Source organism: Solanum stenotomum, chromosome 8 (assembly GCF_019186545.1).
Source record: "Solanum stenotomum isolate F172 chromosome 8, ASM1918654v1, whole genome shotgun sequence".
In the NCBI taxonomy this organism is placed as follows: domain Eukaryota; kingdom Viridiplantae; phylum Streptophyta; class Magnoliopsida; order Solanales; family Solanaceae; genus Solanum; species Solanum stenotomum.
In genome coordinates, this window is record NC_064289.1 from 25008018 (window position 1) to 25021091 (window position 13074).

Below are 13074 nucleotides of genomic sequence, written 5' to 3' on the forward strand. Positions count from 1 at the left end.
TCACAAGAGTTTCTACCAAGTTTGCCAACACCGGAGGATGTTGCCGTCGATATGATGCGACAATTAGAATTGAATTTTAAAGGAGAATACAAATATTAGATTACATCCAAGAACTAATTGAAACAGAACCTTTCCTAGAAGGTGGCTGCGTAAATTAGTTACTCATCTAATATTTGTAACAAATATTAGTTTTACATATGAGAACTTAGTGAAATAGAACCCTTTCTAGAAGGTGGCTGCGTAGATTAGTTACTCCACTAATATTTGTAAATTGTAACTTCTAAGTTCTAAGTTGCAATTAGATTTTATTGAATAAATTTGAAGGCTTTATTCAAGTCTTTTTTTTTTATATAACTATTGTCTTGCATTTTAATTTAAAAATACTAACTCCACTAATATTTGTAAATTGTAACTTCTAATATTTTATTGTTTTTTGTATTAAATCAAAACAAAAGACTACATCACTATTTCAAGTTAAATTCTTTTAAAAGATTTAAAATACAAATTTGAAATTTGAAAACTTAAGCATTTTTTATTAGCTAAAAATGTTATTGAAAACTAAATAAACTAGAAATACTATTCAATAACATATAATTTTAATACAAATAAATAAATATATAAAAAAAATAAAAATTCCACGTCCTGTCCCGCCAAACCTCGTCCTATCCCGTATATATAGTGGGACGGGATGGGACGAATTTTTATCCCCCCAATCCCGGTTCCCCCTGAATCCCGGCCAGGTCGTCCCCTATCCCATCTCGTCTTGTCCCCCAATCCCCGTCCCCATCTCCTTGCCAGCCCTAGGAGGCACCGGATTAATTTCCTCACAATATGTAATTATGTATTTTTCCACCGAATAATATGAAGACAAGTACTTATAGATTTGACTTCCAAAATGTGCACCATATTGGGATTGAAGCGCTGCCATAGCATATGGACAAGGTATTTTGTCCAAGTAAAAAAATCTACATGTGCACGTTCTTGTTTGAAGATCGACCGTGGCAACCTCACCATGACCGCTGATACTAAACTTGTAATTGGCTATTTGATGGGCCAATAACTTGTTTCCCAAATTGATATTCTTTGATATTTGTTTTTCCATTGAAGGAACAAGTATGTTTGGTGAGTTGACCAACTCCATATGCCTCTCGTGAAATAATTTTGCAAATCTCATATTTATTTCATCAAATAAAGCGACAATAGGAAATTCTCTTTCAACTTCAAACATTGCATTCACGGATTCAGCAATGTTTGAGGTCATAATATTATACCTATACAAAAAAATAACTTAATAGGATATATAATTACATTAAACTTAAACAAGATACTCAATATATAATATTGTACCAATTTCCCTGGAAAAATGCCCTGCTCCATCCATGAAATCCAACTGATTCTAGATGTTCGGTTGTCTTGGGTACCATATCCCTTATCTGATTGAAATGGTCATAGAACTCAACTTTATTGTACGCTTTCGCTGTATTATATAAATGAGATACGACTTTTTCATTGTGAAGATTGTTTAGAATATTTTCTCCAAGGTGCCTCATGCAACAACCATAATGAGCTGATGGATACACAATTGAAACCATCTTTCGGATACTTGATTGTCTATCAGAAATTATGCACAGCTCATCGGTATAATCTACATAACTTCTCATTTGTTCAAAAAAATATTGATATGAGGCATCACATTCTTTATCCACTACACAAAAAGCCACCGAAAAAATATGATTCTCTTCATCTTGCGCCACTGCCGATAGTAAAACTCCTTTATACTTGCTCTTCAAAAATGTCCCGTCAATGGCTATGACTTTTCTCAGTTGTTGAAAACCTTGAATCCAAGCCGCATAGGCTACAAAAAAATACTTGAACTTTCCATTTTCATCAACCTCCAATGCCATCTTACTTCTTGGATTTGCGGACTCAAGCATATAACGGTATGCATCAAGCATTCCATACCCGTGCTCATGTGTTCCCCTAACCGAAGACTTTGCAATCTCCATACCCTTATATATCTTCCAATAACTCACCTTACAATCCAATTCTATACGGAGTTGATTGGTCATATCTCTTGTAGATGGACCATTACGATTAGGAAAGCTATTTTTGAAGTATTTACCAAGGACTTTTGTTGTGGCATGTGGAGTATGAATCGTAATATGCTCTGAACCACATGTGTGATACTTTTTATATATTTTAATATAAAATCTGTCAAAACTTATGAATTTCACAGCCCTCAACCATCACTTGCACTCTGGATGTGCGCATTTAAAACAATACATACTATGCGAATTAATCACATTTGCAAGTCTGAAATCTTTTTTGAAGCAAGCAATATGCAATGAAGTGACTAGTTCTTCTTTGTTCTTGAATGTCATTCCTATGTAAAAACCCGTCTCATCATCTTGAAGATTGTTCAACTGTTTTAACTGAGAATTGCCCCCTATATCAATAATAGGTGTATGTGTTTGGTCCTCCTCCACATCATGTCCAATCTCATCATCTAACATATTCATTTCCATCCCATTCAATTCATCATTTAACAAATTTTGTTGGTTTTGTTCTACATTTTCATTCTCTATCAGTTTTTCAACAACGTACACCCTTAAAACGGACCTAGTTGCATCACTCAAATAAGCACGCAAACAAAGTTGATTGCTTATCTTAAAAGGCAGGACCCTCTGATTTTCAAAAGACTTGTGCATGTAACTGATGACAAGATTATTTGATTAACAGTTTAGTCCACAATAGCTAATTATTGAGTTCACAAAATCATTATACAAAATATCCCTTTGGACGGATATCAATACTGACTTTGACATGTCACCATCTTTCCAACGCCAAATAAGTCGATTGTTCTTCTCAATCCATTCACCATAAAAATCAACAACTATTGTTACTGATTCTTCCATTAATGATACCTAAAGGAATTTATTAAAAATGTTTAATAATGATTGTTTAGTAAAGTTGAGTGGCTATATACAGTTAAATATCATATGCACAATCATTGTCCCAACAAGTCAATCATCTATTGCAACAAGAAGGTCATCCGTTGTAGGAGATGAATCACTTGTTGCAACTGATGATTCACTTGTTGGATACATGTTCAGAACTAGAAGCTTATCCAATATGTAAGTCAATTGTTGTAACATATGAGTTATCTGTTGCAACATGTAATTGATCTGTTGCAATAAATGACTTACCTGTTTGGATAAATTTTTGGTTTTGTCCTAGTTTGGCCTGGTACTGTAACATATATTCAACGGGTAAGCCATATGTTGCAACATATGAGTCGTCTGGTGCAGCAGATGACTCATATGTTGCAATAAATGACTCATCTATTGTGACAAGCTTTTGGTTCTTTCCCATCTTGGCCTGATATTGTAATATGTATTCAACAGGTAAGCCCTCTGTTGCAACAAATGAGTCATCTGATGCAGGAGATGACTCATCGGTTGCAATAAATGATTTATCTGTTGGGAGAAGCTTCTGGTTCAGTCCTAGCTTGACGTGGTACTGTAATATATATCCAATAGGTAATCTATCTGTTGGGTACACGACTGTAAAATTTTGAAGAAACACTCAAACTACCAAAATGAAAAATTAGAATAAAAATCATTAGTTTACTTACCAAAATCACCTATAATGTAATGCACAATGATATATGAATGAAAATTGGTCTGAAAGCAGCAGTACAATGTGAATATCAACTGAAGAAGAAAAAAATGATGAACAACCAGAAGAAGATGTTGATGAACAAGTAGAAGAAGAAGAAGAATGACGATGGAGAAGAAGAATGAAGAAGAAGAGCAACAACAATGATCCCCAACAATGGAAGAATAAGCAAGAGAGAAAAAGGGAAAAAGTGATCCGTTGGTACCCTTTTTCCCTCAATTTCTTATTATTTTAAGATGGACTAAAGTGTAATATAAAAAAATTTAGGGTTGAAAAATTCAACCCCTTAATTCTTAATTTAAAAATTGTCACCCCTACTCAATCATTAAAACTTGAGTCACCAATCCCTAATTTTAAAACTTTTCTATAACCCTTAATTCATTGTCCCCAACTAGATTGTAATGAGGAATACAATGAAGCAACACAATTGGCCAACACCAAATTCTCAATTGCCATCAATTTATTACAAAATGATCAGTACAAACTTATTTTCATGGATGCCAATAATTTAAGTGAAAATTTTATAATTGACATATATAAGACTAATTATTACTAGTTATGACATTATTTTTTATGTTTCAAGTTTTAACATTAAACAATTACGGGCTATAACATTTGTTTTAAAAAAAAGTAAAGAAAAGACTAAATATAAATTACCAAATAAATTAGTAATAGTAATGATAATTAATAATATGTATAAAATAAGGAAAACCTTAACAAACATAATATTTATTTTTCTTGTTTAGCTCAAAACAATTATTGTCTTTTCTCTCACCTGTTAATTGTCTATCAAAACATAAATCAATATTTTTTACTCAATAACCGTATATTTCTCCATCATCACTCAAAGTCGCTCATATTTTTTCTTTTCACACGATTTTTTTATTTTGCCATTATCTTTCTCTGGGATGGAAGGTTTCTTACCAATATTAATTAAGTATGGTGGTAGATGGGATTGTACAAGTTAGTGTTTATTTTGTATGTGTTTTAGTGAATAGTATTCAATTTTTAAATAAGAATTGTTTATTTTTTACATGAATTTGGTATAGAAATTTGCATATACCTACAATGGAATAGATTTATATACTGTTAGTTTATAATAAAAGAATTTTTATGATTAACTTGTTTGAATTTAGTACTCTTCTTGGTATGATTTTTGTATGAACTAGCGTTTAGCGTTGGTATGAAATGCGTAGAGAAATGTTCATGTTAGTATTTGTTTCGAATGTGTTTATTTCAAATGTTCAAGTTAATGTTTATTTTGAACTTGCACTCTTTTTGGTATGAATTTCGTATGAACCACTGTTTAGTTTTGATATGATATTGTATAGAAATGATCAGGTTAATGTTTATAATTAAAGAATACAGTTGACTTGTTTGAATTTGATACTCTTTTTATATGAATCAATGTTTATTATTAGTATGAAATTGGTAAAAAATTTGTATGCATTCAGTATACTATTTATATAACAAAAACACAATTACTAGTAACAATTGATTTGAAATTGGTGTTCTTTTGGTAGAGAGACCACAACTTGAACGCTGGAAGGAGTTTGCTGATGTGAAATTAAAGAGGTATAAAGTTATGTGCAACACATGTCGTCGGGAGGGATACAACAAGAAAACATGTCAAGTTACCCTGCTGAAAATTAATCATAATTTATTTTTATTTTATTTTAGTTGTTTAATTGTGACAAACATATCGGTTTGATTTTTTTTCTTTTGTTTTTTTTCAGAACATTTATTATGTGTACTACTTACTCCTATGTGTATGCGGTGTTTTTGAAATGTAGACTAAAATAATTAATGTTGGTAATCATTCGGTATCCACATGATATCCAATTGGTATCCATTGGAACAAAAATTACGCCCACGGAGTAGGTAATTGATATCCAACTGATATCGAATTGGTATTTTAAAGTCTAACCATGTATGTCATTGGTATATAATTGGTATCAAGCTGAAAATACAATTGTATGTTATTTGTATCCAATTTGTATCAAACTGAAAAAATTAAATAAAAAATTGTATGCAATTGGTATCTAATTGGTTAGCTAAAAATATAATATATCATTAAGATTTTAACTGAGTGAGTCAAACTAAAAATACTATACAATTGGTATCCATTTCGAAAGGCTAATTGTAACAACGTATGCATTTGGTATCTAAATAGAATTTCAAAATATTTAATTCTTTCCACTTTGTGTATGCAGTGTTTTTCAAAACTAAAAATCCCAATATAAAACTGGTTACTGTAGATATCCTATTTGTATCCAACTTGTTGAAAAATTAATGCTAACACCATATGAAATTGGTATCCAATTTGTATCCATGTGAAAAAATTAAGTATAACAATATGTGTTTTTATATTCAACATAAAACATACTTTTGATTTTCAAAAATCATGAACGAAATCAATAAATGGAATGAAAGTCTAAGTTGATTATCTTTATGACAACTGATCTCCTTGGTCTTGGTGTAGGATAATAGGTAGTATCCAAAGCATGTCCACCATTTTCCCTTTTCTCTTTTGTCCCTTTTCATTTGGAGGAGTTGCAATTTTCTTTTCTTCTCCTTTACTGCGCTTTGTTTCTTCTTGTAAGGGGTAACACTCTTGTTCGCCGGATTTGCATTTTTGTTGGTCGGCGGCGTTTGAGTCAAGATGTTTAAAAATGGAACCTCAATTTCAACATTAGAACTCGTTTCTATGAATCTGAGCTCTTTCTAAGTGTATCATATTTTTTTGAAAATCCTAAAATCTTGATTCTTAGTATTGTGAAGAAGATTTGGCCTTTCTTTTGAGTGTATAACAAAGAAAACTGATTATGGTGAGACTGATGATTTACGATCTTTAAGAAGAAGAATGAAGATGTGAGAGAGAAATTTTTACCTTTTCAACGTGGGGGTGATGGGGTGTTGTTTTGGTGTGTGAGAAAGAGAGAAACGTGGTGATTGGGGATGACTTGTGACGGTAAAAAAATACCTAGAATCAAAGTAATATTATGTGTGAAAGGTAAAAAAATCCCTAAAAATGAGTAATTGTAACACCCCGAAAAATTCTATGACTTAAGTTAGAGCCTCACCTTATGAATAATGACTTAAAAATAGTTAAAATGATGTTTATAAACCTAAACTAATGTAATTGACTTGGTTTGGAAGAGTAAAAGTCTTAAACGTCAAGAAACGACCACGACGTCCGAAAACTATTGAAGAATGTGTTCTAGTGTGTCCTTAGGTTTTGGGCAGGTTTGGGAGTGTCGTATGATGGTATAATCTGGTGAAAAGGTTTAAAATAGGTAAATACATGTTCCTAGGGTCAAAATGTTAGAATACGACTCCCCGGGGCCACCCTAAGGGGACCCAAGGAGGACCCCAACCTTAGCCAAGCAAGCTGCCTTGGCAGCTTGCAGATTGCACTTTGAGGGAATAGCTGCGCGTCGCGCACTTGCTCTCCCAAGGAGAAAAAATCCAATTCGCGAAGCGGTCGTGTCGCGGACTCTACTGTCTCGAAATTTAATTCCAAATAACTTCAGGGAACAGCTCCGCGTCGCGGACTTGTTCCGCGACGAAAATGCAGAAATTCAGAAATCTATTTTTACTTCATTAAAGAGTCCATTTAAGTGAGGGGGTATTTAGGGTACTTTAGGGGACGTGTATATAATGATTTTAAAGTCAATTTACCTCATTTTTATCACTCAAACACAAAACCTCAAAGATCTAAACCTAAAGTTCCTCGTTCGCTCTACTCTCTCTCTATTCTCAAGAACTCCATTGATGAAGATTGGAACTTCAAGAAGAAGACCAACTCTCCAAGGTTTCAACTCGGATTTTTGTGGTTAATTCATCAATAAGGTATGGTTTTTTATCACTCTTGGGATTACTTTCCTCAAGAGGCCCCTTCAAGATGAATTTCAAAATCTCAAATTTCTAGGTTTCAATCCAAAAACGTGGGTCTTCTTTCTAAAGTGAAATTGATGTTATAAACTGACTTTGATTGATGTTATATGAACAATTATGGATGAATTTATGTTGTATTGGTGATTTCTTGAAGAATTCCCAATGAGACCCATGTTTCTCCTTATTTTCCTAATTATAACCCTAGTTTGTGTTGGTTATTGATTGAAGGCTATGAATTGAATGTGATGTTATGTAATTCATGTTTGTATGATGATTCTACCGTAGGTTATGTATAATTTCTATGAAATTAGGGTTGAGTCTTTGAATGAAGCCTTAAAGGCTATGAAGGGAATATGTCAATTACTTATATTGATGTTGATTATGTTATTGCTTCATTAATTACCTTGTATTATGTATTGGTTATGAATTGCTTGGTAATTGAAGTATGGATGTCCCACGAAGGGAAAGAAGGTATGAAGGTGGGTTCTTCTTTGAACTCAAGTATGAAAGGTAAATTACTTAGATTGTAATGATGCTATACCTAATGTGTTATTGTGGTGTTGATGACCTAGTTTCCTCATCCTTAACCCTCTACACTTGTATTAGCTATGAAGTGTGTATGTATATTATGGTATGATTGCTATATGATTGAAAGGCAGTTCTTATGATTGTAGTGTAATGTAAAGTGAAAGGTTTACTCACTTGCTAAGTGTCTCTAAAGTGAAAGGATTGTTACTCACTTATGAACACATATAAGCTATTATGGTAAGATGTCCACATAAGGGTCTATTAAAGGCTAATGTGAACTTATGTGATGACGAAAGATGATTACAAAAGGGAATCAGATGCTTAGCACAGAAAGGGCATGCAAATGAGATGAGGGTCTCACGTTTAGTTAGTCCGGCTCCCCACATGGGTTTCCTCACGGTCTCACGCTTAGTAAGTCTGGCTCCCCACATGGGTTTCCTCACATTTAGCAACTCCAAATTACCTTTAGTAAGTTAGGGTTCCTAGAAGCAATCTCCTTGACCCTTAACTGTGTGCCAACATAGGACTCTAGCTTAGTGGATCCACCTAGATATCTATGTACGAATGGTTACACCTTAGGCAAATGTTAACCCTCTCTTTTCGGTGTGGGAGTAGAACACCGAATTCCATGTAGATCTCATGGTCTATGTCGGTTATTGCAATATTTCCTTAATGTAAAAGTAAATGAAGGTATGAAAGGAGTGAACTCTTACTAGGGCTTTCTTAAGGGTTTCTACATAGTGTAAGATATGGTATGGGACTTCTCTTGCACATTGCACTTGTCGGATCCTAAGAGATGGTTGTAGTAATGTTCCCTTATGATTATGATTGTTATGACTTATGTATGTTGAAGCTATGTTATGTATGATCAGTATGAATATGGTAAGTTATGATGAAATATGATCTTATGAATGTATGCATGAAGTAGGTTGCTTAATGTGATACTTGGCTTTGAATAGGGTTATGGGGTTCTATTCTTTGCATTTCACTAGTATTGCTTGGGCTATCTACAAGTTGGGATGATATTATGTTGGTTTGTACTATGATACTTAATTTGTGTGCATATTGGATTTACTTGGCAAAAAACATGTTTTGAATAAAATGTCCTTTTATGCATTTTATGCATAGTAGCCATACTTAGTACGTGTGTTGTACTAACCCATATTTTCTCCCTTTTCCCCAAACATTTAGGTTCGGGCCATTGAGGATTCAAGCTTACTTCTCAAGACACTTGGAGTTGCTTCCCCAAGTTGGTGAGTCCTCAAGTCCGAGGACAAGACCCTATGATCTAGCTTCTATGTTTAGTTCTTTGCTTATGTTGAAAGATATTGTTGTACTTCCTATTTGCAAGACTTCTTATTGATGTAAAGGCTAAGTCCCATTTTTGATACTTCTATGTCTAGATGGTGCATTGTGACGAAGTTAGATTCTATTTTTCATATATGAAGTGAAGTTGAACTTCCAAAGTAAAAGTTTTAAATTTTCCGTGATTTTATTCTATGATACATGTTATGATGAATGCTAAAGGCTTGTATAAGACCTCTTCGAGGTCGAATACGCTGGTAATGACTATGGGGTGCTCTCGGATCGTTACAAACTTGGTATTAGAGCATAATGCTGAGAATAATGTAGGATTCATTTCATAAGATACCACGTTGAGTAGAGTCTTGTTCTTGGGTGTGAAGTGCGCCACACTTATGAATGATAGGCTACAAGATGCTTAGGAACTATCACTCTTTTGTTATTCCATAGTCGTGCCTAAGAGTCTTAACTCTATTTAGGCCTTTTCTTCTAATCCTTCTCTTGTGCTTATAGGCAATTAATACAGGAAGGAACAACGCAAGGAGGGTCGGTGATGAGAATGTGAATGAGGCGATTCCCCCTCAAGCTCCTCAAAACCCTCAAGTTCCTATTTAAGAAGGGACTATGTCTGATGTTGAGATAAGGTCGGCTATTCATAATTTGACTCAAGTGTTGGCCACTCAAGTTGCTAGGGATGCTAGGGTGCAAGTGAACCCCAATGCTAGCACTACCGCTTCTAGGATAAGGGATTTCACAAGGATGAATCCCCCTACTTTCTTTGGCTCCAAGGTGGAAGAGGATCCACAAGGATTCATTGATGAAGTGTTTAAGGTTATAGAGGCTATGGGTGTGTCTTCTCAAGAAAAGGTGGAGTTAGCCACCTATCAACTCAAAGATCTGGCACAAGTGTGGTATGAATAATGGAAGGAGGGGAGACCTATTAGAGAGGGTCCGATAAGTTGGGCTACATTCAAGATGGCTTTTCTTGATAGGTTTTTCCCCTTGGAACTAAGGGAGAGGAAAATGCAAAAATTCATCAACCTCCGTCAAGGGGGTATGAGTGTGAAGGAGTATGGCCTCAAGTTTACTCAATTGTCCAGGCATGCTCCTACTTTGGTGTCAGACTCTAGAGCTACAATGAACAAATTTGTTATGGGTGTATCCGATCTTGTGGTGAATGAATGTAGGTCGGCTATGCTAATCCCATGCATGGACATTTCTCGCCTTATGGTTCATGCCGAGCAAATTGAGGAGCAAAACCTTAAGTGAGTTGGTAGAGAATTAAAGAAGTCAAGGGCCGATGATGGAAATTCTTCTAAGGTTAGGTTTGAAATCCAAGATAAGCCAAAGTTCAAAAAGAGGTTTTCCAACCAAGGTCCTCCTAACACTCCAAGGGTCAACAAAGGTAAAGTGTCTACCCCTAAGCCTCAAGAAGCAAGAGGTGGTGGTCCTTATGTTGAGAAGCCTATTTGTACAAAGTGTGGTCGAAACATGAAGGCAAGTGCCTAGTTGGCACGGGTAATTGCTATGGTTGTGGTAAGAGCGGCCACATGAGGAGGGACTGCCCTATGCTAAAGGCTCAAGGAAGGGAAAATGCTCAAGCACAAGCAAGTGACCCAAATCCCGATACTCCTAAGAAGAATAGCTTTTATGCTCTCCAATCCCGAGGTGATCAAGAGAGCTCTCCGGATGTTGTGACCGGTATGTTGCAAGTATTTTCAGTAAATGTTTATGCATTGTTGGATCCCGGTGCCAATTTGTCTTTTGTAACCCCTTTAGTGGCTATAAAGTTTGATATGCTTCCCGATGTCTTAGATAAACCCTTTTTGGTTTCAACCCAGGTGGGTGATTTCATAGTTGCTAAAAGAGTCTATAGGGGTTGTCCCATATCTTTGCCCAATAGAGTCATTTTGGTTGATTTGGTGGAACTTGAGATGTTAGACTTTGATGTTATATTGGGGATGGATTGGCTTCATGTTTGTTTTGCGTCCATAGATTGTAGGACCCGAATTGTGAAGTTTCAATTTCCTAATGAACCCATTTTAGAATGGAAGGGAGGAAATTCCGTTCCTAGGGGAATGATCATTTCATGTTTAAAAGCTTGTAAATTGATTTCTAAGGGTTGTCTCTATCATATTGTGAGGGTCAAGGATCTTGAGTTCGAGATTCCTCCTTTGGATCCTTTGGAGTCGGTCCCCGTAGTGAAGGATTTTCTGGAAGTCGTTCCCGATGACTTACCCGGGATTACTCCCGAACGAGAAATAGATTGGCATAGATTTATTGCCGGATACACAACTTATTTCAATCCCTCCTTACCGGATGGCCCCGGCGGAGTTGAAAGAATTAAAAGCTCAACTCAAGGATTTGTTGGATAAGGGTTTAATCCAACCTAGTATATCTTCTTGGGGTGCACCAGTGTTATTTGTGAAGAAGAATGATGGATCTCTTCGTATGTGTATTGATTACCGACAGTTAAATAAGGTAACCATTAAGAACAAGTATCCACTCCCTAGGATTGATGACTTATTTGATCAACTTCAAGGAGCGAGTTACTTTTCAAAAATTGATTTGAGGTTGGGTTATCACCAACTTAGGGCGAGAGGTGTTGATGTTTCGAAAACAGCCTTCCGAACAAGATATGGTCATTTTGAGTTCTTAGTGATGTCCTTTGGTTTTACAAATTCCTCGGCGGCTTTCATGGACCTTATAAATCATGTGTTTAGAAATTTTCTAGACTCATTTGTTATTGTCTTTATTGATGACATCTTGATATACTCTAAAAGTGAGGATGATCACATGAATCATTTGAGGATAGTATTGCAAGTCCTCAAAGATCACCAACTCTATGCTAAGTTTAACAAGTGCGAGTTTTGGCTAAGATTGGTTGATTTCCTTGGTCACATTATTTCTAGTGAGGGTATAGAAGTTGATCCAAAGAAAACCGATGCAGTCAAAAGTTGGCCTAGACTTTTGAATCCTTCCAACATCCGAAGTTTTTTGGGTTTGGCCAGTTACTAACGGAGGTTTGTTGAGGGATTTTCATCTATTGCATATCCATTAATGGCCTTAACTCAAAAGAAGTCCAAGTTCGAATGGTCGGAATTTTGTGAAAAGAGCTTCCAATTGTTGAAAGATAAGCTCACATCCGCTCCGGTTTTGACCTTACCATAGGGCACCGAAGGGTTTGTAGTATATTGTGACGCTTCCCGAATGGGTTTGGGTTGTGTCCTCATGCAGCATGGTAAGGTTATATCTTATGCCTCGAGACAACTCAAGGTGCATTAGAAGAATTATCCAACTCATGACCTTGAGCTAGCGGTCGTAATCTTTGCTTTAAAGATTTGGAGACACTATCTCTATGGGGTACATGTAGATGTGTTTACCGACCACAAGAGTCTTTAATATGTTTTTAGCCAAAAAGAATTGAATCTCCGACAAAGGAGGTGGTTGGAACTCTTAAAAGATTATGATATGAGTGTCCTTTACCACCCCGGAAAAGCAAATGTGGTTGCGGATGCTTTGAATCGTATATCTATGGGTAATGTGTCACATATGGAAAAAGAGAAAAGGGAGATAGCTCGTGATGTACATATGCTAGCTCGGTTAGGTGTCTGACTTGAAGATTCCCCAAAATGAGGTGTCATGGTCCGTCATAATTCTGAGTCATCA

The 13074-nt window shown here is 35.5% G+C and overlaps 1 protein-coding gene and 1 pseudogene across 1 annotated transcript; both read right to left on the reverse strand.

The window, feature by feature from the left end:
* Positions 1-748: 748 nt before the first annotated feature.
* Positions 749-2006, reverse strand: LOC125873641 (uncharacterized). The gene is made up of 2 exons (XM_049554529.1): positions 1348-2006; positions 749-1271 (listed from the first exon to the last, which is right to left on the reverse strand). The coding sequence occupies exons 1-2, from the start codon at positions 2004-2006 to the stop codon at positions 749-751; spliced, it is 1182 nt and encodes a 393-aa protein (XP_049410486.1).
* Positions 2007-3023: 1017 nt separating this feature from the next.
* The window catches only part of LOC125873642 (expansin-A8-like), a 28269-nt pseudogene continuing 18218 nt past the window's right edge, over positions 3024-13074 (reverse strand).